We start from the raw sequence: 25,564 nt of genomic DNA, 5'->3' as shown, positions 1-25,564 counted from the left end.
CGTCGGCACCAGCTGCGGGGCAAGATGGAGGCGCTGATTTTGGTAGGAGCTGGAGGGGCAGCCGAGATGCTGCGTTGTCCAGAGGGGCCGGGAGTCGGGGTTCAGCCTGAGTGGGAGGGGGTAGAGGGGAGTTCCGGGTAATCCTCGGGGTCCGAACATTCTTCAGGTCCCTGGAGTAAGCGTGTGGCCTAGTGTGGGAGCGAAAGCCTCGGTTTAGAGTAGGAAGCTCTGCCGGGGAGAGGGCAGAGTCAGTGGAAAGTTGAAGGGAGCACATGGAGTCCTTAGGACACATAGGATCATAAGCTTACTGGGTTGGGGTCTTTCAGATTTCCTGTGATTATGAACATTGTGGATGATATCCTGATTCGAGTTTCCCCAACCTCCAAACTCTCCTCAGGTGTTAAGAATAGAGTGCAGGTGTTTGTCATCACAGGCTCCTCCTAATAGTTGTCACAGGGTGACTCTCCGTTGATAATTCCGTGTTATATGCCTTCAAAAAAAACCTATTTTCGTCTTCGATTTCCTGCTGTGTAGATTTGTCATCATAAGGAATCAGTATTCCATCAGAGCTCTGAAATACCTCATAGAGTCAGCATGGATCGTGGAATATTTTTCCAGACTCCTTATTCTGTTCTCCTTTTCCCTCTTCATTTAAACTTTGGGAATTCTTATTGCAGGGTCTGGGATGCCAGCGATTCCTCTGGTTGTATGAGAATTTTGTGCTAAAGACACCTTTTCTCTCGTTCAAAAAAATAAAATACTCCTTCAGAACTGAACCAGAGCATTTCTCTCAAAAATGCCCCCTCCCCCCGCGCCTTCTTTCAATATATACGTTAACATCCCAGCTCCTTCCTTAATTGAGTTGAACTCGGCATCTTTTTTGCCGTATTTTTTTTTTCCTTCAGCTCTTCACATGTACACATCCAGATCCTCATCAGGTAAAAGAGAATAACAGGGGGCTTCCTAGGTGGCTCAGTGGTTAAGAATCCGCCTGCCAATGCAGGGAACACGGGTTCGATCCCTGCTCCAGGAAGATCCCATAAGAGAAAGAAAAAAAAAAAAGAGAATAACAGGTTTCAATTCCTGTCTTTCAAAATGGCAAAGATAGGGCTAATTCCTTCCTGTCATATGGGTTCATTAAGTCTAGGTAGAAAGCTTTAAAATTTAAAATCTTATTAAAGATATTTTCTGTACCAAGCAGTTAACCAGTTAACTTAACCATTTAACTAGTTAACAACCTAGGATAAATTCTAGGGAAGTAGTTTTCTTGGAAGTTTAAGAAATTTTTAGACTGCTCCCTAGATCTGTTTAGAAGGGAGCCTGCTTAAGAGGTAAAGGAGTGAGGGAGATGATCCTTGAGGGGCCCTTTTAACAAGGGATCTGTGTGTAGTGGTGAGCTGAGGGAGTTATATGTGAAAGTCTCTCACGTTTTCTCTTACCTCAGTTCTTGTCTCTGCTTCCTCAGTGAAGTCTGTTTCAACACACTTCTTCCTTATATCCATGTTAATCTATACCTAAGACGCTGCATTCACAGATCCTTGCTGATCTGGTCAGGTACCCTTGAAGTTTGCTTTAGAAACCTTACTGATTCTTTGTCATGAGTAACCTGTGCGATGGGGTAAGGGGAAACAAAGGTTTGGGGAAAAGGGCTTCCTCAAGGAAGCACAATCAAAACTAGGATTCATTTTTGACTCCTTATCCTCCCAGACCAAGTGTCTCTCTGATGTTATCTCATCATGGGCTTTCCGCCTCTTCAATATGCCAAATTGTACTTCGTGCTATCAATTATATAAAGCTTTTGTTGGGGACAAAGTACCAACAGGTATCAGTTCTTATCCTGGTCACCAGAGTTCTTAGGATATTAAATAAGTATTTTCCTTTCTCTGTCAGCTCTTCCCAACATTTTTTGTGTGTGTGTTGTTTACTATTTTCAATATATTTTGGGCCCCCAATTAAGAATTTATGTACCTTTCTCACCGTTCCAGCCCTTTTGAACTGAAGTTCCAGGGGCGAACTAAGCCCCAGTGCCCTAAGGCATCATTGATTGTAATGAATCCGCTTTTCTGTATACACAGTGACACTAGTTTTGTACTATCCTTGGGAGAAGTGACAAAATAGTATTTAAATAATTTTCAGTATTCAGTGGTTCAGATGAGGAACCCTGGTTGAGAATCATGTGGTACTTACAAGATTTATTTCTCTTCTCACTACCCTCACATACTGGTCTACAAAATTTAGCTCCATCTGATTCAGTATCACCCTTCCTCACTGTTCCTTTTTATCTCATCCCCTCCTCTGTCTGTTCAGCAGCATCCCCTAATTCTTAGGTCACCATCTTCATTATGAAAAATATAAGGAATTCCCTGGATTTTACCTTAGCTCCCTGCTGAGCTGAAGAGTTTACTGTACCCGGATAGTATTTAACAAACCACTCCTTAGAGAGGGCAGACACCTTCTAAAGTTCCTTTAGGCTTCCTCCTCTTACATTTCTGTTTTCTGATTTGACTGGCCCTCTGGGGAAATCTGATCAAAGCATATTCTTCTGTCATCACCCCTACAAGACACATAGCCATAGGATATTCAGAAAGAGAAGACTTAGCTAGAGGGGGACAAGAACCATCATTTGAAATTTGATCTGGTTATGGGAATTTCTAAATACCAGTAGGTTCCCTCCTTTTAGGTACTTTACAATGAATGGGTGATGTTTCTTTCTTGAATTAAGTAATCCAGCCCTACCTTTCAAGCAGATTTGTCTGATCTTTTTAAGGTCTCTCTCTAAGCAGAGACCCTTTCATCTCCTTCCATTCCCAGTGCTTGATGGTAATGCTTCCAGCCTGCATCTTTGGACTCAGCTTCCTCTTTCCTGCTGTTTTCTGTTGGTTCTCTCTTAGTTGTGAATGAAGAGGGATCTCTGCAGGTCACCATTCTCCATTAATAACCTATGGAATCTTAAAGATAATGACTTATTCCCTTCCTCCTTTCCCCCCTTTACCCTTTTTTCCTCAAAACTGAATTACTCTAGCAGTCTAGATCCTTAAATCTTTCCTCATAGGTTTCATTTTTCCTAATTCTCTCTGGATTCACTTTCTGAGTGCTTTTCCAGTGCTTTACGCACTAGGCTTCTTAATTCTATTCTTTCGCTCCCCTTAATAAATTTCTATCCTAAAACAATGACCAGATCCTGAATTCTAAGCCTCATTTAAAAATCAGGGCATCCAGAGTGCACAAGAGTATGCGTATATATGGAGGAAGAAACTATGCAGAATACATCAGTGACTCTTAAAGGTTGATGCTGCTCTGTGGCCTTCGCTTCCTGAATCATCTTAATGGGGCTTTTGTTAAATTCTTTTGGCACTAACAGTAGAGGTACTTGGCCTAAATGCCCCCTCCCCCTGCTCTGGGCAAAGGTATCAATTACATTAAGCCCCCAAAGCACTCCCATCTCGTTCCTGGCAGTCCCCTGTGCCCCTCTCCCAGCTGCGTCCTTGCTGGTGCCTGGCCCCTCTATTTCGTTAGGAGAAGCAATCTCCTCGTTCCTGCACTGTGGAGATATATTTCTCAGCTAGGGCGAGAGCAGTGCCAGCACTGCCCCCGGTGAGGTCCCTGGCAGCCATAAAAATTTTTATTGTGATTATGTTGGTGTCGGGGTGTCCATCTGGGTTATTGCACACCTAGTTTAATTGATTGAAGTTTAATTTATTGACACTTCAAATTAAATGATCAGAATAAACTGTGCTGTTACTCTGGCCGGCTTGTTTTAATGGTTGATTGCTGGAAGCAGACCTCAGCTTGAACTAAAACCCCCAAAGAGCAATTGACGCTGCTTCTAACTCTCCCTATGTCTTGCCCTCCAAGAAGACCTCGTTATAGATTTCCGACGTATTTATATATATATTTTTCCCTCTCCTTCACAGTGGTGGGAAAGAGTTGGTCCCTGGCAAGGTATAAATTATATCAGAGGTCTAGGGGAGCTGTCACACGGTCAGATGAGGAGGAGGGGGCCTCCATGTGAAGAAAGCCAGACCCTTGAGAAGCCAGGTCTTCCCTGGGAGGCAGAGGATGAATGCAATTATCCAGATATTTGAGGGAGCCTGGTGGCAGATTTAGGGTCTTTTTTCAGATAGGTATTTGCTACTGTTTTTTACTTTACTCCATCAGTGCGACTTGGTTAGAGTCAGGATACTGACAAGAAAACTAGTTATGGAAAGGGGAACTAGAGAAGCAATAAAGGATGGAACAGGGGTAAAGAATTAGTGCCTTCCTACCCACTTATGCTAGAGTAATTAGGAAGATGGAAGGCAGAGTGCCCATGGGCAGCTGATGAAGATGGATTGGGAGGTTGAGTTCATGCACATTATATAAGATATCTGTACTGGCAGTGGCTCTCTCACATTCTGTCTCTGCTGATTCTGCACAGAATAGGCTTTCCCTCAGATCAGATTATTAGGGGAGTTCTCCTGTCGTTAGATTCCCTAGCCTGTGTCACCCCTCCTGGCGTTTGACTACCCGCATCTCTCCTGGAAGTCTTTCCTCTTGTGTAACCTAAGTCTTACGTGCTGCAGATGAAGGCTAATTCTGCTTATTTTATGTGGACCATTTTTAAAGTTTTATTGTATTTGTTACAATATTGCTTGTGTTTTATGTTTTGGTTTTTTTGGCCGAGAGGCACTTGGGATCCTAGCTCCCCGACCAGGGATCGAACCTGCACCTTCTGCATTGGAAGGCGAAGCCTCAACCACTGGACCGCCAGGGAAGTCCCCTAGGTCTCTTTATTTGGCTTTTTAATTTTCCCGCTATTAAGGCAGATAGCCCCATCCACAGCCAGTTGGCCTGGATAGCAATGTCTACCAATTTTCTCCAATTCCTTTTCTATTACTTGTGTAGTTTTTAGAGGGAGGCTGAAACTAGGGGAGAGGATAGCAATTCTGCCCTGGGGGTTGATCTGGGGGAGCAGGGAGACTGAAAGATGAACACAGAGGCTGTCAATTCAGTCTTTCAGAGACTAGCTTTTTGTTTTCAGGAGCAGATGGGGGTGGGGTGGGGAATAAATTATGATACAAATCATGACCAAGGACTCATCAGAAATAGATCCATCCTCATTTGATTTTTCTCTTTGCTGCATGATATCTGTTTATTTTTAAAATTAATTTAAATTTATTGGCTGCGTTGGGTCTTTGTTGTTCTGCACTGGCTTTCTGTAGTTTTGGAGAGCTCGGGCTACTCTTCGTTGTGGTGCGTGGGCTTCTCTGTGGTGGCTTCTCTTGTTGCAGAGCACTGGCTCTAGGTGCGCAGGCTTCAGTAGTTGTGGCACGTGGGCTCAGTAGTTGTGGCTCATGGGCTCTAGAGTGCAGGCTCAGTAGTTGTGACGCATGGGCTTAGTTGTTCCGTGGCATGTGGGATCTTGCTGGACCAGGGTTCGAACCGTGTCCCCTGCATTGGCAGGCGGATTCTTAACCACGAAGCCACCAGGGAAGCCCCTGCTGTGTGATATTTAGATGAGGGCTCTTGGATGATCAAACTGGGCAGGCAGGAAGTTCTAATGTTGCTCTCAGGCCTCAGGTATGGAGTACTCTGATTTCTGCTTGTTCAGTACATCCCAGCAGTGCTCCTTGCTTTGTCCCTGATTTCTGTAATTCTTTCATTTCCAGGATAGTTGAAGAATTAGGGACTGTGTTACTCCTGGGCAAAAAAATGCTCTAGCAGAGGGGATTTCAGAATTTTAAGAAAGGACCTGAGCCTTTGCATTCCTGAAGAGCTTGGGGCCTGGTTATCTTTGTCCTGCCTGTCTCATAGCCACCAAATTTACTACTGAAAGCTGGAGGGGTGTGGTGCTGACCTTAGCTCCCCCTACTGGCTGTGTTAGTTTTCTCAATCATTTATTAATTTATGAAGGCCACACACATATTTATTGAAGTCATTATTCAGTGCGTGGCAGAGGAGGGGGGTGATTTACACAAGTATCACTCATTTCCCCCTTTTTCCCTCCCCTCCCCACACCATCTTTTTGTCTTAAGAGAGAATCTCATTTAATTCTAAACCTAGGTCTATAAACTCCTTGAAATCATAAAAATTTGTGAATGTGTATTTTTCTGGTAACAAGGTCCATAGATTTCATCAGCTTATTAAAGGGGGTCTGCTGTAACTCAGAAAAATTATTAACCTTAACTGCTCTAGCTCAGGCCTCTCATTTCGCCAGTGAGAAAGCTGAGTCCCAAAGAAAGGTAGAACTTGAGTTAATGGCTGGTGCAGACTATAATAAAATATTTTAGGAGTTTAGAGACGTTTTGTATTGCAGTGACAGACTTCTGATGACCGCACTTTCATGTTTCGTATCTGTATCAGATAGAAAGATTCTTTCTAGGTGGCTCTTCCTGCCATCAGTTCTTCCTTCCTAAGACTTGTGTTCAATTTCCTGTTAATAACCAATATTTGGTCTCAGGTCACATGGGTAATGTTCTATGGTACCTGTGGCTCCTGTTCTTTCCTGAGCTGTGCTGCTTGATTCTAAGCAAACCCTTGGGTAGTATGTGAAAACTGCCCTTCTCTGGCAAAACCTTTGGCTAATTCTTCTTTTCTTCTCATCTGAAGTCCCTAGGCTTGTGGCTGGCAAATTGGAGTCCTCAATCTCAGAAGAGCTCTTCATTTTAAAGAAATTGGCACAGAATCAGGGAGCAAAATACCTGTTTAGCCATGTGGAGCTGGGAGTGGTATTTTGAAATTTCTCCTAGTTTTTACTGTCTTGATTTTATTTTATAAATAGGGTTGAGGGATGAGCATTTTGTTTCTAGTTGATGGAGACCTATTGCTAAGCCAGGGTACTACTTTTTGGCATGGCCATAAATATTTCTTTACAAGAGGGGAATGAAGAACTTTCTAGGAATCTCAACCAGATTTTTACTTGTGTCCTTTCAGCTTTGTGGATAGCATCCTCTAACTTCACAAAGGCTTCTTGGCTCCCTTCCTCTGCCTCCCTCCCCCAAAAAGGATCAAATAAAATAATTAGTCATAGCCCCCAAATATCCTGTCTACCTGCTCCAGACACTACTCTCGTCCTCTTCTGGTGGCATATCATAATCTTACCCTAGAGCATCCTCTTACTGTATACATTGTGAATAGACTTAATTCAGTGCTTTTTCAGGGCCCATCTCTTCTAGTTTGGCTTACAAGACGCACAAATAGAGAGCTTTTCTCTGGAGCGGCCTTTTTAATATTTTTGTTAATGACTGTAGTCCTGAGGAAGCTGCAGGTCATCCGAAGGCCCACAGGGGGCAGCACTAGGAATGACTCTTCCCTTCTAGTCCTCTGTGTGCTGGGGTGGGCGTACCGGAAGATGTTGATGTTTTTCACCAGGCTTCAGAAGCCCCTGATTGAGATCAAAGACTTGTTTGCAGCAGGCTCCTTACTTGTTCAGTGTTGTTTCAGCTCTCCTGAGGAGTCCAGTCTAGTTTTCTTGATAATGAAAACGGACATGAAAATCTATCTGAGCCACCCAAGCTCCCACAAACCAATCTGCCTACACATCATTTCCAGGCACCATTAGCATTTGAGGTGAAGTTCTGTTATACACTCAGGCTGTGGCTCTCTGAAAGTCAGTGCATCACAGAACTTTGTCTCGAAAGCTTTCTAGCAGCTACCCATTTGTGAGTGGGAGGGAAGAATAGACCTTTTAAATCCTTTGAACGTGGACCTAAACTTGTAGGGTCTTTCTCAATAATCAGCATTTAATGTGTTACAAGGTCAAGCCTAGTCCACTGTCCAGGAAGCCCGTTTCTCAATAGCTGGGAGTTATAAACTTGCCCTTTGCAAAAAACTTAAAATGAAATTACATTATCAGTAATGGCTTCTGGGCCCTTTAAACTGGCTGGTTTTATGATATGAGAGGAACTCCAGGCCCTCCCCACTCCTGAGAAGTAAAGGCCCCAGGCTGAAGTGGAACCAGCTGCAGTCAGGAGGTGGCAGGAGAAGTAAAGGAGAAGCTGTCAGTTCTGGCTGTAGCAGAGTGGTGAATTAAGCAGCATTTAAGCTCTTGCCTAAGTTCTCAGCTTTATTTAGTGTGGTCATTCGTTTGGAAGTTTGAAATGACCAGCCTTTTCTCTAATGCCATCTTACCCCTTTCATACTTACGGTCACATCTGGCCTTCTCCTTGCCTGCCTTTTCCTGTCTTTTATCCTTCCCTGGAAGATCCATGTTTCTATTTTGGGGGTTTCCTTGATAGTGTCTTCTAGGAAGCCAGTGAAAAGAGCCGGGAGCAGGACCTGGGAATCTGTCTCTCCCTTTGCCAGTTGTTTTAGGCACTCTCTCACCCTGTTGGCCACAGAGGACTTTCTGACTCTCCTTGTTGGCTGGTGGCCATAAGGGCTTTTCTTTGCTTTGGGATCCCATTCTTTCTAGAGGTGCCGGACTCTGTGGCTGCAAGCGCGAGTTACCTGTGCCAGACCAATGCCCGGTTTAAACTTTTGGGAAGCTCTGTAAATTGCTGTGAATGCGGTTAGCAGAACAGAGCCAGAGATTTCCAGGGAAAAGTTTGTGGGAAAAATAATTTCTTCTAAACTTTCTTCCTTACGGACTTCTTTTCCTCTATTAAGGAAACTCATTCCCATGAGTGTCTTTCTGTTGGTGAAGCGAGGATCCAAGTTGCTATAGAATTGAGCCTGCTTTATGGGAAGATCTTTCTGTGGGGAATTAGGAGTTAGGAAAGCTGCCTTATTTGTGACCTTTTAGATTAGACTCTGGAGGACTTCCTTCTGCTAGGCAGAGTCCTTTAGTTTGAGAGTATTCCAGAGAGTGATGTGTAGAGCGTGGGCATCTTTAAGGAGTGTCTGTCAGAGGAGGATGACTTGGTAGTAATATCACACAAAATGGCCACACCAAAAAATCTACCTATACGTGGAAGTCTAATTATAAGAGAACCCACTAGATGCTTATTGCATCAATAAATTTTTACTTTACTCTCAAACTTCATTTCATTGAATGAGATAGTCATTCAATAAATATTGAGAGTTTAGATGTATCAGGCATTGTTCTGGACACTTGTCACAAATCAGTGAACAAAACAAAAAATTCTGTCCTCAAGAATCCCAGTGGGGAAAGCTTACATTCTTCATCTCCCCAGTCTCAAAACACTGGCTTCTCTTTGCTCTCATTCTCAACAACTTGAGATTGGGTTGGTTCTTTGCGTGGAACCGTACGCCTCTTGGAGCCTCACAAGATAGTTTACCTTTGTAGACTCTGCAGATCCTTGGCAGCGATTCTTTCCTCCTCACCTTTGGGTCTTTGTTAAACATACACTTGGAGGATATGTTTGGCCCTATGAGGGCTGTGGGTTTCCTAAGTAGGGCCAGGAAATGGAGGTAGCAAAGCAATGGCCTTGTCTCATGGCACAGGAGAAGGATATCCATGGTAAGTAACATTGATTAGAAGGTCAAGGAATGTGGGCCTGCAGACACCTTCCATACACATACCACTGCCTCCCTTCCCTTCCTCTTCTTCCTTTTCTGTTAGCTGGTTCCCTGGAAGTTGCAGGAGTGGAGGAGCTTTTGCAAAGTGATATGCTTTGAGTGTAACCGTTAAGGCTGAGACTGATTTCTTTCTTTCCTTCTTTCTTCCTCTCTTCCTTCCTTCCTTCCTTCCTTCCTTCCTCCCTTCCTTTCTGGCCATGGCCATGCCACATGGTATGCAGAATATTAGTTCCCCCACCAGGGATCAAACCCCCACCCTCTGCACTGGAAGTGTGGAGTCTTACCCACTGGACTGCCACGGAAGTCCCTGATTTCATTATGAGAGCCGGTTTCCTCAGAGGTTGATTCTTGGTTGTGAGACAACACGCCTCTCCTGTTCCTTATCTCTAGGTGCCAGAGTGTTTCTTAGATGGAGCCTCTTCTTACGGCTTCTTAATTACCACAAATTCAGATTGGTTTTTGTCTTGGCAAGTTAAGTGGTGGTGGTCTGGGTATAGTAGAGGAGTTTGGATCTTAGGGGAAGTCTTGGAAGATGGATGTCTCACTGGGCTGCATTCAGAACTGGTGTGTCTGTGCACGCATGCATGCTCGTTTCCCTCTGCTCAGTGTGTGGGTGGTTTAGGGAAGGCTTTCTTTATGCCTCTGCATTGCTACTGCATTGGGACTGCAGAAACTTCCAGATACACTAGGGCATTCAACCCTATTTTCAAGTAGCCTCGTGCAGTGCCTATTAATTAATCTGGTCACATTCTGTATACGCTTGTGTGTGGGAGACCAGGGAGGGACAGTGATTTGGAAAATAACTGTAGCATAGTATTTGGAAATAACAGCATAACCTACCTTGATTAAGCCCTCTGTGAGTCTGGCTCATAGAAATTGCTTCAGGTCCTTTGTTGAACTGTGTCCTCCCTCAATTTAGTTCATTTACCATGTGGTCATTCTCAGTAGGAAATGTCAGAATCTAACCAGCTTGGGATAGGGGACATACAGAGGTACCTCTGCATCCTCTTGCAGCCCCAGTGGGACCAGGGGGAAGGTATCTGGTTTGCTAATGGTGGCAAGAGTCTTCAGGACTGAAGGTATGTTCATATCTCTTCAGGAACCTTCCCTGTATACTGTCAAAGCTATCCTGATTCTGGACAATGATGGAGATCGACTTTTTGCCAAGGTGAGATTCCCTTTCAGATAAGTTTAGGAGCAAGACAGACTTTTTCTGAGCTTTGAATCTTGAGACTGACCCTATTAACTCATAGTCACCCACACATAATTTTGAGAATTCTTCCATCTGCCTCTGACTGCTCCAGATAAAACCTAGACTACTCCTGTGTCTTAGTGGCCCTGCTTCCCTGCTTGCCACCCTTAGACTTTGTCATCAACATAAGAACAGGGAAAAGCTTCGGAACCTTGGTTTCTGAACAAAGCAGTGCCTAGGTGTGCCAAGCAGCCTGCCTGCCATCACTCCTGTCCCTTGCCCTTCTAACCTCGTCGTCCTGCCTGGGTTTTTCCAGGGAATTCTCTTGCAGTTCCAGGGTTCCAGTCCTAGGTCTGCAGTCACCATCAAGCTGGTTACCTCCTGAGTTCCCCAGTGTGATGTTTCTAACTTTGGATCTATTGAAAGAGAGGAGAGGACATCCCTCTCCTCTCCCTCCATATTCTCCCCCTCCTGGAGAAATTTTTTCTGTCCCTGGTGTATTAATTCCGGGCGAGCATAGCATAAATCAATCAGCAGGTAGAGATTAGTTTAGAATTCACCAGCTGTTCCTCCCTGTAATTGGATGTAACTATGCAGGACACCTTTTGAAACAGTTATCCAGTTACTAAATGCCAGACCTGTCATAGGCCTTCAGCTGACTGCGACGGATTAGCCCCTGAAGAGCAGAGCTATTTAGCAGCCTGTATCTTCACCCCCGTGCCAGGGAAAGCTTGGGAGTGGGCTCCGCAGTGTGCTAGCTTGCCTCCCGCTTCTTTTAGTTTGCTGGAAAGGAAGCTAAGATAGGAGAGAGCGGAGAGCATAGGCAGGGCTTGCCCTTCTTTAGAGGAGGTTTTTGCAGCCTTTCCCCATCCCTCAGCTTCACACAGTGAGTGAGGGCCTGCTGCCTTTTGTGTTCTCTAGCAGTGCTCCCTGACCTGGGGTGGCTGCTGGGAATAGCCTCAGGGTTGCTGCCCAAGAATGCAGGTGGGGCGGAGCCTCATCACAGGGCTTCCAGGCCTCTTACCCTTACAGTCTGAGAACCGTGAGGTGGGGTGGCTTATAGTAGGGGCCCTACAAAATTTGTTTTGTATCTGATTACTCACTGCCCATTCCCTGCCTCTATGGTTCTCCCTTCTTTGTGTCAATATTTTGCCCTCACCCCACGCCTTGAAGGAGAGAAATCCAAGGTCCAGAGCAAAACAGTCACTAATCATTCTGGGTTCCCAGCTCTAACGACCCAACCCGTCTCCTTTCCCTCTAACCAGTACTATGACGACACCTACCCCAGTGTCAAGGAGCAAAAGGCCTTTGAGAAGAACATTTTCAACAAGACCCATCGGACTGACAGTAGGTTGTTTTCCTTTCACTACTCCCTGTGGTGGGGGAGCCATGGCAGGAAGGGGGTGGTGGCGGGACTGTGGAGAAAGGATAAAATGACTCTGCCTCCTTTTTCTCTTTTTTTCCTCCTCCCCTCATATAATAAACTCTTCAGAAATGTAATGGGGAGGTGAGTGTACCTCACGCGGGAATACCGTGCTAGAAGGTTGGCTGTTAGCTACCTGTCTAGTCCCTGGATTTATGAGCCTCCCTTGACAAATTTAACTGCAGCTCTGCTTATTGTACCGCATCCATTAGGGCAGGTAAATGGAAGTCTGTAAAGGTGACCGCTCTGCATTTTCACCTCCGAAGGATCGACTAGTATCCTGTCTCATATACAAGGGGGGAAATAAGGGTAGTGGTGGGGAGGGGCGGTTAGAGGAGAAGATACTTAGACTCCCCCAAGTTTACACTTGGCTTCTGCTACCACCCAAAAAGAAAAAGCAGGTCAGCTTCAGTCTTTGGGGGTCATTAAGACCTGCCTCACCTAAGCCCCACATAGCTGGATACCAGTTCATGGTAACTCCCTCTATCCTACTTCCATATCTCAGGCCACCCACTGTGTGCACCTTTGTTCCCCCCTCCCGCCACCCAGGTGAAATTGCCCTCTTGGAAGGCCTGACAGTGGTTTACAAAAGCAGTATCGATCTCTATTTCTATGTGATCGGCAGCTCCTATGAAAATGAGGTGAGAATCCCCACCCCTCTTTGCTGTCTGCTCTTACCTCCTGAACCACCGGCAGGACCTTGTGACTGGTTCTGGGCCCTAGGACTGCTGCATTGGCGTCTGACTGGCTGATGAAGTTGTCGGAGATCCCTGTCGGCCTCACAAACTTGGCCCAGCAACTGAATCAACATAGAATGGGAGCTTTCCCAGATTTCTCTCTGTGTCCCTGTAGGACACACCATCTATGTTTTGATACATATTAACATGTAATATCAATGGCCTTCCCTGGATAGTTGTTTTTAAGATGGATTTCTGAGGTGTGGTCAGGGTTTCGGGGATGCTTACTCCTGCAGTGAAGGGTCCACATCTGACTGAGCTTGGGTCAGTTAGGCTACATTCTGAGTCATGTTGAAGCCATACGTTCTGAGTGGCTCTCTGAAGACTGTGGGTATTGTCCTAACCTGGACTGTGGGTATTGTCCTAACCTGGAAAAGCTGTTTACCTCAGGTTGCAACTTCTAGAAGAGTAGACAAGTAAAAATAAGCCCCCACATAAATTGAGGCAAAAGTCAAAGTCTGAGAGAACCAACTCTTACTAAGTTCTTACTGCCATAAGTGCTTTGTAGAATACATTGTTATTAAAACCTTACAGCACTTCTATGAGTTTTGGACAGTAATGCCCTTGTTTTATAGATGAGGAAACTAAACCTTAAGGAACCATATGAAATTACGTATATTTGACCCCTGTTGGACTACAAAAGTGGCAGTTTCATGTGGTTCAAACTGATAACTTTCCCAGGATCACACATCTAGAAATGGTTCAGCTGGGGTTTAAGCCCAGATCTGTCTGATTCCAAAGTCCATGCTCTTTTGATAATTCTCTGACCTCGGCTATTGCTTGGTTAATGATTTTTCTACCTAAGACATAGGGTAACACATATACATTTGGTAAAGACATGCAGAAGACTGTGACAGGGAAGTTCTGTTTGAACAGTCTGGTCAAAGAGAGACCTAAAATTAGGGGGTCATGAAGCAGAATTTATTTCTGTGAGAAACCACAGGTCCTCTTCCTGTTTTATTCTCACTTCCACCTTATGCTGTTGGTCCTTTGTGAAAGCCTATGTCTTTTGATGCTTAATGAGTTAGAGGGTTTTGTTTTCAAATAGCAGCTTTCAGGGCCTTGAACCTTATCCTTCTGCTTCTTCTGTCTCCAAACAGCTGATGCTCATGGCTGTTCTGAACTGCCTTTTCGACTCATTGAGCCAGATGCTGAGGTGAGCAGGCCATTCTTGACATCTGTTTGGGAGAGAAAGTCACTAGTCCTCAGGCCCAGGGATTTGTGGGGGATCAGCAGAGGCGCCAGGGAGTTGATTTACCTTGAGATGTTGGGCTATTATTTCAGAGTAATTTGCACTGATGAGGAGGACTGGATGGGAGAATGTGTTACTGTTACACCTGTGGAATAATTCTCCTGAGAAAAGGGAGGGAGCAGAATCTTTGCCTCTGTCTACTCTCGCATCCCCCAGTGGCTCTATCAGAGTTCCAAGCACCATTCTTTACATTCGAGGTAGAGAAAGGGCAAGCATAGGAGAATGTCCCAGATGCAACATCAGCATCCTGGGAATGGAGGCAGCACTCCCAGTTTTTCACGTCCAGCTTAGTTTTTCCTTCTAGAGAACAGGAAGAATGTGCCTTTTACCCTGTCCTCCCCATCTGCCTCCCCGCCATGCAGATGGGCAATAGAAGAGATATAAGATACTTTTCCTGAAAACATCCAGGGCTCCCAAGTGAACCCACTACAGACAGCCGTCTGGACCGAGCAGAACAGCAGGCACTCTCAGCCCCACAAAATCAGCAGGGTGAATGGCTCAGATTTCCTCAGGAAGGGGATGATTTATTTCTTAGCCAGGTGAATGAATAGACTTCATCTCGGTAATCTAGTGAAAGAGTCAGACTGACGGATGTGACTGACCATATGCACCAACCACCGGATCTAAGGCTGGTGGATGCTGGGCCCTGGCGGTTCCCAGCCCCCTAGCTGGGCTTCTTTGCAAGGCCTGAGCAGAGCTGGGGAGGGAGGTGGGGGGAGCAGAGAGAGGCTTAGAAGGCTTGTGAGAGCTTGAGTGCAAATAGAGTTTGCACTCAGCCCCTCCTCACCTCCTGCCCCCTGCAGATTGAGTTTTAGCTCTGTGTGTTTCCTTTTTTCCACCCACTGATGTCAGCGTTCATGAGCAATGTTGTGAGCAGCATCCTGGCAGGTAGGAAAGAAACAATAGCTCTGGAAATCAGCCCTTGAATAGTCAGAAATTGACTGTATGTATATTTTGAATCTCTTTCCTGGCATCCCTGATCCTCCCTCAGCAAATAGGACTTAGGAAGGGGTTAGGATGGGTTAGCCAGAAAGTTCCTTATTCTCTTTATGGTTAGTGGAGACATATATTGGTCTAGTTTAGGCTCTCCAACTCAGACAATGTCCTAGGATCCCTTTCACACCCAGGCTGGGTTTTCTCTTCTCTTGGGGACTCAGGAAAAACGTAGAAAAGCGAGCTCTGCTGGAGAACATGGAGGGGCTTTTCTTGGCTGTGGATGAAATCGTAGATGGAGGGTGAGTGCTCTGACCTCCCTGGATCTGGGGTAAGGGGTGGGGCCACCGCGCCTGTCCTAAGGCAAGGGGACTGAGGGACCAGTTTCCCCACAGTAAGTTGGTCCTTCAGGATAGAGTGAACAATGATTCTCTTCGTCTTTTCAGGGTGATCCTAGAGAGCGATCCCCAACAAGTGGTACACCGGGTGGCATTAAGGGTAAGCAGGACTATGCCCTCCTACATCCCTGAACTACTCACCCTTCAGGGCCAGAACTGGTAAATGATCTAAGGATTGTAGGGCTGGTAGAATACACGTAACTGTCTCCTTCCCTTTCAAATTCTCATAGTCTCAAAGAAGGAAAGCAGCAGGAATGTATTTCTGCCCCTAACCTGGTACCTAGCATCTCATACAGTCTGCACAGAGTGGACATTTAATACATACTTATTAAATCAAAGATGAAACAAAGGGAACTTTAATATTGATGGTTCTGAAATGATAAAGGAATTTGAGGTTGGCTTCTTCCTGTGGGGATGAATCCCAATCTCCTGAGGCAGAGGAACGTCTTCCGTGTCTTTTGAAGTCTTATAGAACTGAGAACAATACCTCTCCATCAGGAAGTACTTATTTGCCAGAACCTCTGTCCTCTTTGGTGCTAGTGATACCAGAAAGAGGCCTCTGAGTTAACCATAGAAAGCTCCAAGTCTGCTGGGTGCAGAGAGAGCCCACCAGCAAATTGTGGGGGTACAGAGATGCCTGAGCAAAGCCAGTCTCCCCATTCACAGAATGTCCCAGCTCTGACCTCCACAGAGTGAAGGCTGACAGTGCTGGGTAATGGGAAATCTTCTCCCTTAACTGCCATGGGCTCCATTTGCATAGTTTAATCTTCTCCTCTAACATATGTCTCTATGTGGCAAGAGAGAAGGTCCCCCCCCTCTTTCACCAACTCCCTCCTTCTCCTTCTCAGGCTGCTGTTGCAGCAGTTTATTTCTTCAAATTAACATGCTGTCGTTACCCATCAGGCCTTGCAGGATCCATTAAACTACCCTGGGCTCCCCCTCATCCTCTCCCTAGTGATATTGATATTCAGGGAAGGTCTTCTCTGACTAGGGAATCAAGTCTCCCACCCCCAAGTTGAGGATTAGATAACCTGCTGATTACCTGGAATGGAATAAATCTTTTAAGAAGTCCTTCTGCCTTAAAACAGAAGATGGATGAAACGACCCTATTTTGCACACAGTCCCTCTGGCCAAGTAAAATTGTGGCTGTAGTTAGTCCCTAGGAGGGACTGAGAAGGTTAGGGCATGTGCCCTTTGCTTCAGTTTAAAGGACCACCTCTTCCTTCTCCATTGCCCAACCTCAATCAGGTCTTACTCCAGCTTTCTTCCATGCTGAATGCTTGTCTCTCTGTGCCGTAGGGAGAAGATGTCCCCCTTACGGAGCAGACCGTGTCTCAGGTATGACTTTCTTCTTTCTTCCTCTCCAGATGGACTGGGTCACTAAAGAGGCTAGCATAGTATTCCACCCCAGCCCACCGAGCCTGAATTCAGGAGACTGGAGGCGGAAGACACGTCTTCTTTGGCCCCCTCTTAGTCTAGAGAACTGCAGCCCATATAGCCCACCACTCCTTACCCCACCCCAACTCCTATCCCAGTTTCCTATGAGCAGGGACTGTCAGCCTTGCTCTGTACCCTTCAGACCCTCCCTGCCTGCTGCCTCATTCAGTGATTTATTCCCCAGCAGAGGCTTGCCTTAAGCAGATGGTCTGTGTGCGTGCACATACACACTCTCTCTCTTTCTCTTATTATTCAAATGCGGACTAAGCTGGAAGTGCGTATTCTAGAATATGCAGGTTTTGCAGATCCATCTTGCTACTTTGCAGATAGATTGTCTACCTGATGTGGGGGTGGGGGCCAGGGAGGGATTCTGTTTTCTGCCCACTTGGAATTCTCACCAAGAAGTCCATCTGGATGTGGTAAAACTACCCCCCACCCCGGCCTTTAACATGTGTCCAGTAACCCCCAGTTTTTTTTTCTTTTCCTCCCAGGTATACCTCTTCTCTCTTCACCCCCCTCAGTGGACTTGAATTTTTTTGGAATTTCCCAAACTGACAGTCCTCTAGGGCCTTAGAGAGCTTCCTCCCATCCCTCTACCCTTGGGGATTTCCTATTTGCCAATCTTATAAGGACAGGGAAGGCAAGTGAGGGGAAGGAGAGCCCCATCCCCACCCCCGCTCTGCCCCCCGGCAAGCCCCTCAATGCCACCCTTGTCCCTGCAGGTGCTGCAGTCAGCCAAAGAACAGATCAAGTGGTCACTCCTTCGGTGAAGACCCCACTTCCTGGCTCCTCACCTCCTAAAAAAATCCACGTCTGCTGTGACTTCTCATCCAGCTCCCCAACTGATGCTCTCAGGGTCATCTCCAGGATCACAGGGATCCTTAAATCTCCATCCTGTCTGTGGTTGCCACCCCCCACCGCCCCAATACCCATATACGCTTCCTGTTCCTTCTCACTCTTTTTTGGAGTTCTGGGAGTAAAGCTCTCAGCAGATTTGGACACAGGGCAGGGGAAGCACCCTGTTTCTTTCTCAACTGGATTATGCTCCCATGGTCTCCTGTCGCCCATATTGTCTTCTCCACTTCTGTGCCCTTTGCTGCAGCTATACTTCAGATCAAAGCAGGAGAAAGAATGTGCCGAGTGTTTTCCTCCCTTTGCCTTTACCCGGCCTTCATCCCAACAGCCCATATGTCCAGCAAGGGGAGAGAGAGAGAGAATTCTTTTCTATAAAACGAGTGGGGGTGGGGAGAGGCATATCAAGTCTCCGCCACAGCTCTGCTGCTGGCCTTGGTATTTTCTCTCATTCCTTCTTACTGCCCAGGCCTCTAGCCTTGGAAAAAAGATTGGGAACAGCTCATAGGCAGGGGACAGAGTGGAAGAAGCAGTGATTTAAATTTTATTGGAGAGGGCCTATAAAATTCTGTATTTCAGACACAGCTGCGTTTTTTACCCTGATCCTGGATTACAGCTTCAAAACTGCTGTGGTCTGTGAGTGTTCCTTGTGGGAGTGTTGGTCTCTTGGTTGGATACCTTAAGTCTCCACCTTCACTACCCATGGGATCTTTGCCTGGCTTGTCCTCTCTGTGCCCTGGAGCAAAGCCAGTCCCTGAACTAAAACTCCATTCTAGTCTTGGGAAGAAGAGTTTCTGCTCAGAACTGGGGACAGGGTGAGATTTATGACTCGGGCCTCTGGGCTCTCTCAGTCCCGTTCTCTCCCCCGCATGCATTTCACTCCTCTGCCTTGGGCCTGTGGTCTCTGCTGCTTAACCCTGTCCTCTCTCTCCCTGAGCCTTACATCCAGGCAGTAGGTCTGGGTGCGTCGCCTTCCTAGCTCGCTGAGAGAGATGCCTTTCTTCAGAAAACCTTTGGGATTTGGATTTCCCCAGGAAGAAGTAGATGGAACACCCACTGTTGGGTCTCATCTCTCCCCTTAACCTAAAACTTCCCACAAAAATGTCTCAAGAAACCTTCCTGAGACTTAGCGTTCTGCCCCACCCACTAACTGCCAGTTCTCTAAGACTGCAGTGGGGTGGATGACTGGGCATCTTTGAGGGGGCATTTCTGTGTAAGAGATGTATATGGAGTCAGGATGATAGCCACCTTCATATACTGTTTTGTGCAAGGAGGAATAAAACATTTCTTTTTCCAAACTGCCTTTGTGTGATGTTTCTGTTCCTCTTCCTCTCTTCTTGGCAGCTGCTCCTGTTCCTCTAAACACCCCCCTCCTCGCTCCCCGTCTTATAATAGTTCTTCCCTCCTACCTCAGAGACTCCCCAGTATTCTACCCCCCCACCCCCCCATCCCTAATTTACGGGGCTGTTTGCCTCCTTGGCATCTCTCCGTCCACTCGCCTGGAAGTTGGCGCCAGGGGTGGGGTGGGGATGGTATGTTCTCAGTGGGAGTCCCAGGGAACTGAGTGCTCCCCCACCCCCCCCAAAGCCAGCTGCCTGCTCCCGCCTCAGCCATTAGTAACCCGGAGACGCGCACCTGCGTGGGGGCTCGCCTGCAGCCCCGGCTCCCTTCCTGCACCTCCCTCTCCCGCTCCGAAATGGCGCTGAGCGGGTTATTTATCGGAGCCAGCGCTGCTCCAGAAGGTCAGGACGGTGGTGTAAATAACCTCTCCTCGCCATTTCCCCGTCCCTCCAGAGCCTGCTCCCCTCCCCCTCCTCCACCTTTATTCGCACAGATGAATGTGGCTGGGCTGGCGCAGAGCCTGGCCCTGCATCTTAATGGGGCGGTGAGCTCACAAGATGGATTTAGCTGGGGGTTTTATGGTTGCCGCGGTGACAGGAGAATGCTTTGGTGTTCTTTCCCCCTTCCTCTGCAGGATTTGAAGGAGGGGGGGAGTGTGGGGAGCCCTTCTCTGCACTGCACTTTGAAGGGTCTCCTCAGTCACCTCTACTGCCTGTAATTCCGGGATTAGGCACGAGAGAGGCTGCATTAGGACTTCAGATGGGAAAGGATGAGGGAAAGAAGGTAACCGGAGGGGGAAGCCTCTTCAGCAACAAGGCGTGAAACAGAGAGCTGTCCAGTCTTGTCTGCTCTCTGAGAACCTAGCAATTCAGCTCAGCAACTGTGGGGCACCCGGGCCTGGGGTCCCCCTCAGCAGAGAGAAAAAGAAAGATGCTTGGGTATAGCATGCTGCAGTCCTGCATTGAGAGTTGGAGTACAGGGGACTGGATGAGAGCTAGGGATTTTTGTCTTTGCCCACCTGGGCTGGGGGAAAAGCAGTGTTGAGTAATTAAGATTACCATCCTAATCTTCCTACTTGTCACCCAGCATTGACCCTGCTGGGGGCGTGGCGGGGCGCATGTCAGTTTGAGAGGGGGTGGCTGCCGATCAATGATGCTGTGAAGAGGGGTGTTCTGTCCCGTTCTCAAACTTGGAATTCTCTGAGCTTGTTTCCCCAGCTTGGCCTGGTTTGAACCTTTCCTGCCTTCTCTGTTTCCCACTAGGAATGGAACTGTCGTTCCCTGGCCTACCCAGTCCACTGGCCAACAATCTTCTTGCAGGACTATGAGCAAACCCATCCCCAGCACTGACTGAAGCGGACACTGGGGAGTAGCGTCTGTCTCCCTCCCTTGGTCTCGTTCTGATTCTGGGCCTCTGTCTCTGTTTGTGAGCCTTTCCCTCTTCCCCAGGGGATCCTGGGAACCCTTCCTCCCCTCTCCCCCTTCCTCCTCTTTGGCTGGGAAAGTGACTACAGCCTGAATAGTGCCAGACACCTGCCTGCCAGATGTGGCGATTCCCTATTCTTCTCTCCCTCCTCCCCAAATGTCTATCCTTTCCCCACCCCACTGAGCTCAGGCAGAGGGAGCCCCCCCACAGGGTGATTTAGTGCTGCAACCCCTCTTCGCCAGTACCTCCCTCCAGTTTCTCTCCCCCCTGGTGCCCATGCCCTCCCCCCCCCCTTTTTTTCCACCATGTCCTGCAGAGACCTTCCTGGTACAGCCTCCTCCCACTCCCACCCTGGGGTGCTGGGCTTGTGTAAGTCCCAGCTCCTGGACTGGAGAATGAATGGGTGGGGCAGAGGTGATTGGCCTCTGTTTCACCCATGGGAGAGTACATCAGCAGGGTTGACGACAGTGGCAGCCAGAGCTGATGTCATTCTCACTGGTGGGGCAGGGAGGGGGTAGGGGAGGAGGAGGTGAGTGGAGAGGGAACTAGCTCTCCAAGACTGTCTGCAGAGAAGGAGGTCTGTGAGACCTTCCCAGGTAGGCAAGAGAGCTCGTGGCTGCCTGGTGCATCTTTGTTTCTCTGGCTGAGTCTCCAGATCTTGTCTCTGGATCTGTGGCTCCGTATGACTCAGTAGATGCCCCTCAGCTCCTCCCCTTCAGACTGACCCAAAACACACACTTAAAGGGAACCCTTAGTCCTTACCCTTCTCTCTTTAGTGTTTGCCCTTCTGTGTCTTTTCTCTATCAATCTCTCTTCCCTCCCATTTCACCCTCCTCAATTTGTTGAACTTGTCTCCCGGTCACCTGGCCTCCCCCACCTCCATCCTTCCCATGTCATAACACAGTATGATCCCAGACCTCTCATCAAAGCAGAGACTCATTCAGAGTCACTCATTTCTCCTTCCCATCCCTCTTGGCAATCTGACTGTCCCCCCAGGCCAGACAGAGAGCTCTGGAGTGGCAGTGGGGTAGAGGATGGCTGGGCTGAAGAGCAGCAGAGGCAGGACAGGCAGATGGAGGGTCCAAGGAAGTAGGAGAGGTGGGAGGAGTGGGACAGGAAGATGGGGAGAGAAAAAGTGACTGAGAGACAAAGAGGGCAGAAGCTGAGGGTTAGCAGAACTAGCCAGCAAAGCAAACTGGGAGAGTAAGAGAAACCCACACAAAGAGAGCAAGGCTGGGAGCACAGAGAAAGAATGGAGAGATGGGGACGGGAAAGTCACAGCAAGAGAAGGCAGCTGGGGACGGGCCAGGCAAAGGGCAGGCTGGCCCTCCTGGACCCCCTAACTAACGCTCTGGGCCATAAATCTTGTGTGTACGCGCATGTGTGTCTGTCTGTCTATGCGCTTGCGTGCAGGGCACAGGCGTGGAGGAGTATCTGGTGGGGATAGAGATGACCCCCATGATATGCTCCCGTTTCTTTCAGCAGCCTCCTTCCTTCAGGCACCCCATACCCCTCCCCCAGTATTCCTGATGCTCCAGGGGCCATCCCCAAGGTATTTCCAGGATTCCAAGGAATCCCATCTTTTTCACTTGGAATGCAGGCCTGCTGGAATGTGCAGTCAGGATCTGTAGCATCCAGAGGCCCCACCCCCGCACTGCCCACCCCCATGCATGTTCACCAGCTGCTCCTGTCCCTCTTCTCCTCCCGCTCTCCTTGTATCTCTCCCTCCTCTGCACGGACCCCTCCCCCAGCCTCTGACCCCCAGCCGCCTGGAGCCTGGGTTGGAGGGGAGACAAAGACAGGATTTATCACCAGGATAGAGAAGCAGCCTGAGATCAGGGCTGAGGGCAATGGCTGACCTCCCTGGATGGGAGGGAGTGCTTGGCCAGATGCTGGGAGGCGGGAAGCCTGGGTTCCAAAGGCTTTTGCTCACAACCTTCGCCTCCCCCCACCCCTCCCCATTTTCTCACTCTAACCTTGCTCTCTCCTTTGTCCCTGAAGACTGAGGAAACCGAGAGGATGTCCTCAAGGTGATTTTAGGCCTCTGAAGGAAAACCTGGGAGGAGGGACGAGATGAGATTGATGTCTTAGGGTCATTCTTTTATGGATACTGGCGAAGATTTGGAAACCAGGCAGCAACCAGGTGCCAATTATTTTCAGGACTAGAAAGGAGTTCAGGTTTAGCCCAGCAACAGACTAAACGAGATGGAGAGGAACTTCCCCTAATCTAAAGGGACTTCTCCAGAACAAGCCCTGACTGCCAATAAAGAGGGAGATCAAGGTGATTGTGGGTCCTGAAAGATGGAAGATATCATGTCACCTGGAAGCAAAGGAAGAAATGGAATTCCCCAAGGGTTACTAGCTCCAGGCCCTCTGAGAAGGCCTTCCTCCTGCCTCCTGAGAGGATGAGGAGCAGCTGGACCCTGCCTTTACAGTAAATAGACTATTGGCCCGAAATTGTCTCTACTCAGCAGGCAGGGTGTGTGCTCAAGAAGAGGGAACGGTATGATCCAGGAGTTTCCGAGAAACCAGACCATATATCTTTCAGTGGACAGCTCCTGCAGCTTCCCTAGCTGCCCTTGGAGGCCCACTAGCCCCTCCAGCATCTCAATGTGTCAGAGGCTTCCACAAACTCAACTCTGAAGCTGCACCCCTTCCAGCTCCTGGCACCCAACATCCTGTTTCCCGCCTTCACCCTACTCTCCCAGGAGAAGGCTGCTCGAGTTACCTCCACGTGAAAAGAGGATGGAAGGAAGAGAAACTGAGGCAACTGGGAGCTTCCTGTCTACCAGTCTCTCCTCACAATCCCACCAACCCATTCCGATCCAGAGGCTGATGAGGGAGACCTTGTGGTTTCTTTTTAAACTCATCTGCAAGCTGAAACCATTCCCTCAGTTCTCCATGGAAAGCCAAAAATTGGAAATTTGAGTGGGAAGCGTTCATGGGTTGGGCGGAGAGATTGGGAGAGGACAAAAGAATGGGGGGGGGGGCGGGGATTTGCACAGGGTAAGGAAAAAAACAGGAAAAGGGAGAAGTGAGCATCTCTTTCTCTCTCTTTTTTTTTTTCCTTCTCTCCCCCTTCCCCCAATTGAGAAGGCAGATTTACAGCCCTGGTTTGGGGAGGGGGTGAGCATAAGGAAGACAGATCTGCAGTTCTGCCCTCTGAGTGTCTGGGTACTTAGCTTTAACTCCCCCATTAGCATCAATCCCCATCTTGCTGCCCATCCGTCTTCTGACATCAGCTCCTTCCCCTCTCTGTAGCCCAGGCTTTCTGACCCTAAGTGGCTCTTAAAGGGCCAGTCTAGACCTTTCTCTGCCTCCCTTCTCCCACTCCAGGCAGCAGTCTGGGTGTGTGTGTGTGTGTGTGTGTGTGTGTGCGCGCGCGCGCGCGCTATGGCCATCCTTGCTGAGGCCACAGTGGATGGGAGGCACAGTGTGTGTATGTGGAGGGAGGGGGCAGCTCTTCCCCAGCTCTCTCTGTTCTCTTTAGGTCCCTGTATATCATGGACCCCACTCTTCGTTCACTACCTCTCCAAGCCCAGAGCAAGCCCTCTGATCGCGCTGGGGGGGTCACAGATATGGCTCCTGGAACTGAGGTCTGGAGAAGTCATGTGGATCCACAGGACAGATCCTCTCTCCCTCCCTCATTTCCTGGAGGCCCAGGGCAAGGGGTATCATGAACAACTGGCTGTTTTTAATTCTTAGCCAGCAGTTGGCTTGGACAGGTTGGGGGCTGAGACTCCTAGGAGATGCCCTGAGCCCAACATTCCTGGCCTCCTTTGCCAGCGACCCAGGCTATGGTCTGTGGGGGGTGGGGGATTTCGAATCTTCCTCTCCCTGTGAGGGATGTGACAAGCCAGAGAAACCTGCCTCTGAATTTCCTGGCTCCTTTCCCTTATTCCTCAGCAACTGAGTTTAGGGGGGAAAGGGGAAACTGGCTTCTCCCCATTTCTCTGTACCTTCTGCAGAAATGCTGTAACTGCACTCCAGCGGCTATAAGAATGCCCGGAGTTGGAAAGTTCCTCCCCCATCTGGCTTCAATCCTTTCTGCTGCAAAGCTCTGCAGTCCTCTGAGGGGCTCTCCAGGATAGCCAAAGCCCCTTCCTGATATCTGAAACCCATTCCCCACCTCCCTCAGTGCTCCCTTCTCTGGCTCAGGATGAGAGGGAATTGGCAGGTGGGGGCCTTGGGAAAGTGGCCATGCTAAAAGTAGGAGCCCCCGGCTGCACCCCCCCCCCCATGGCTCCTTATTTATCTCCTTCCAAACCTCACTCTCAAAGAAGCATAAATATTCCTAATTCCTGAAGGCCAGCCCTGAACTCATAAATTTAACTGGGGAGGTGGGCAAGCAGGAGGAGTGAGGTGTAGGGAAGGGGAGCCTACTGCTGCCTCCAGGAAGTAAAACATCTCTGGGGGTGGGGGTGGTTGGGGGTGCTGAGGGTGGCGGGGTGGGGGTGGGGTGGTGTCTGACTGGTCCTCAGGCAGATGCCTACGGGTCTTCACAGAGAGGAGGAGGAGCTGTGGTTCTCAAGAGTTCCTCTGGGGATTAGTCTTGTCTCGCTTTCCCGTCCCCAAATAAAAACCAAACTTAGTTCTGTCGTCTCCATTAGTACTCCATCCTTCTCTCTCCCTCTTTTCGTGCTATTACCTTCTAGTTCTTTCCTGCGCCCCTCTCCCCTCTCTGCTGCACGCTTCTCTGCGTGTTTGCTCCTCCAAGTCTCTCCCTTTTCAGAATCATTGTCTGAAAAGGAAATTTCCATCTCTTATTCCGTCTGGATAGTGAGGCTGGAAAAGAAAAGTCTCTCTCAGTGCCTGGATATCCCCGCTTCTGCCCATTTGCCCCCTCAAACACGCCCTTTCTTTTCAGCCTCTCCCCTCTTCTCCTTAGACCGCCCCCCCCCCTCAGTTTTCCTCCTCAGCCTTCCTTTTTCTCTGTCATCCCCTTCGTCTCCTCAGTTTCCCCTTCACTCTTCGGCTCAGGGCTCGTCTCCCTCTCCGATCTGCCTTTCTCTCCCTACTTTACCCCATCCTACCCCTCAGATTCCTCACCTCCTATTTACCCCTTCAGAGCCCCTCGTCTGCTTCAGTTCCCACCACCACCACACCGCATTTCCC

At 48.3% G+C, this 25,564-nt stretch overlaps 1 protein-coding gene and 1 long non-coding RNA gene across 2 annotated transcripts; one reads left to right on the top strand and one right to left on the bottom strand.

The window, feature by feature from the left end:
* On the top strand, window positions 1-18,981 carry COPZ1 (COPI coat complex subunit zeta 1). Its single transcript, XM_057703183.1, has 9 exons — window positions 1-42; window positions 10,559-10,627; window positions 11,917-11,998; window positions 12,624-12,715; window positions 13,912-13,967; window positions 15,221-15,298; window positions 15,443-15,494; window positions 16,694-16,732; window positions 17,554-18,981. The coding sequence occupies exons 1-9, from the start codon at window positions 25-27 to the stop codon at window positions 17,599-17,601; spliced, it is 534 nt and encodes a 177-aa protein (XP_057559166.1). The 5' UTR covers window positions 1-24; the 3' UTR covers window positions 17,602-18,981.
* Window positions 13,933-25,564, bottom strand: LOC130833484 (uncharacterized). The gene is made up of 3 exons (XR_009048486.1): window positions 25,499-25,564; window positions 25,098-25,234; window positions 13,933-13,989 (listed from the first exon to the last, which is right to left on the bottom strand). It is a non-coding gene; the product is annotated as an uncharacterized LOC130833484 (long non-coding RNA).

This window comes from Hippopotamus amphibius, chromosome 12 (genome assembly GCF_030028045.1).
Source record: "Hippopotamus amphibius kiboko isolate mHipAmp2 chromosome 12, mHipAmp2.hap2, whole genome shotgun sequence".
NCBI lineage: Eukaryota > Metazoa > Chordata > Mammalia > Artiodactyla > Hippopotamidae > Hippopotamus > Hippopotamus amphibius.
Note: the sequence above shows the minus strand (reverse complement) of the source record. Positions and strands in the feature narration are given on the sequence as shown.

Bases quoted from the DNA above. Each gene is read 5' to 3' on its own strand.
- COPZ1 (XM_057703183.1), top strand. The intron at 15,299-15,442 runs GTGAGTGCTCTG...TCGTCTTTTCAG, and splicing joins GATGAAATCGTAGATGGAGG to GGTGATCCTAGAGAGCGATC. The intron at 15,495-16,693 runs GTAAGCAGGACT...TCTGTGCCGTAG, and splicing joins TACACCGGGTGGCATTAAGG to GGAGAAGATGTCCCCCTTAC.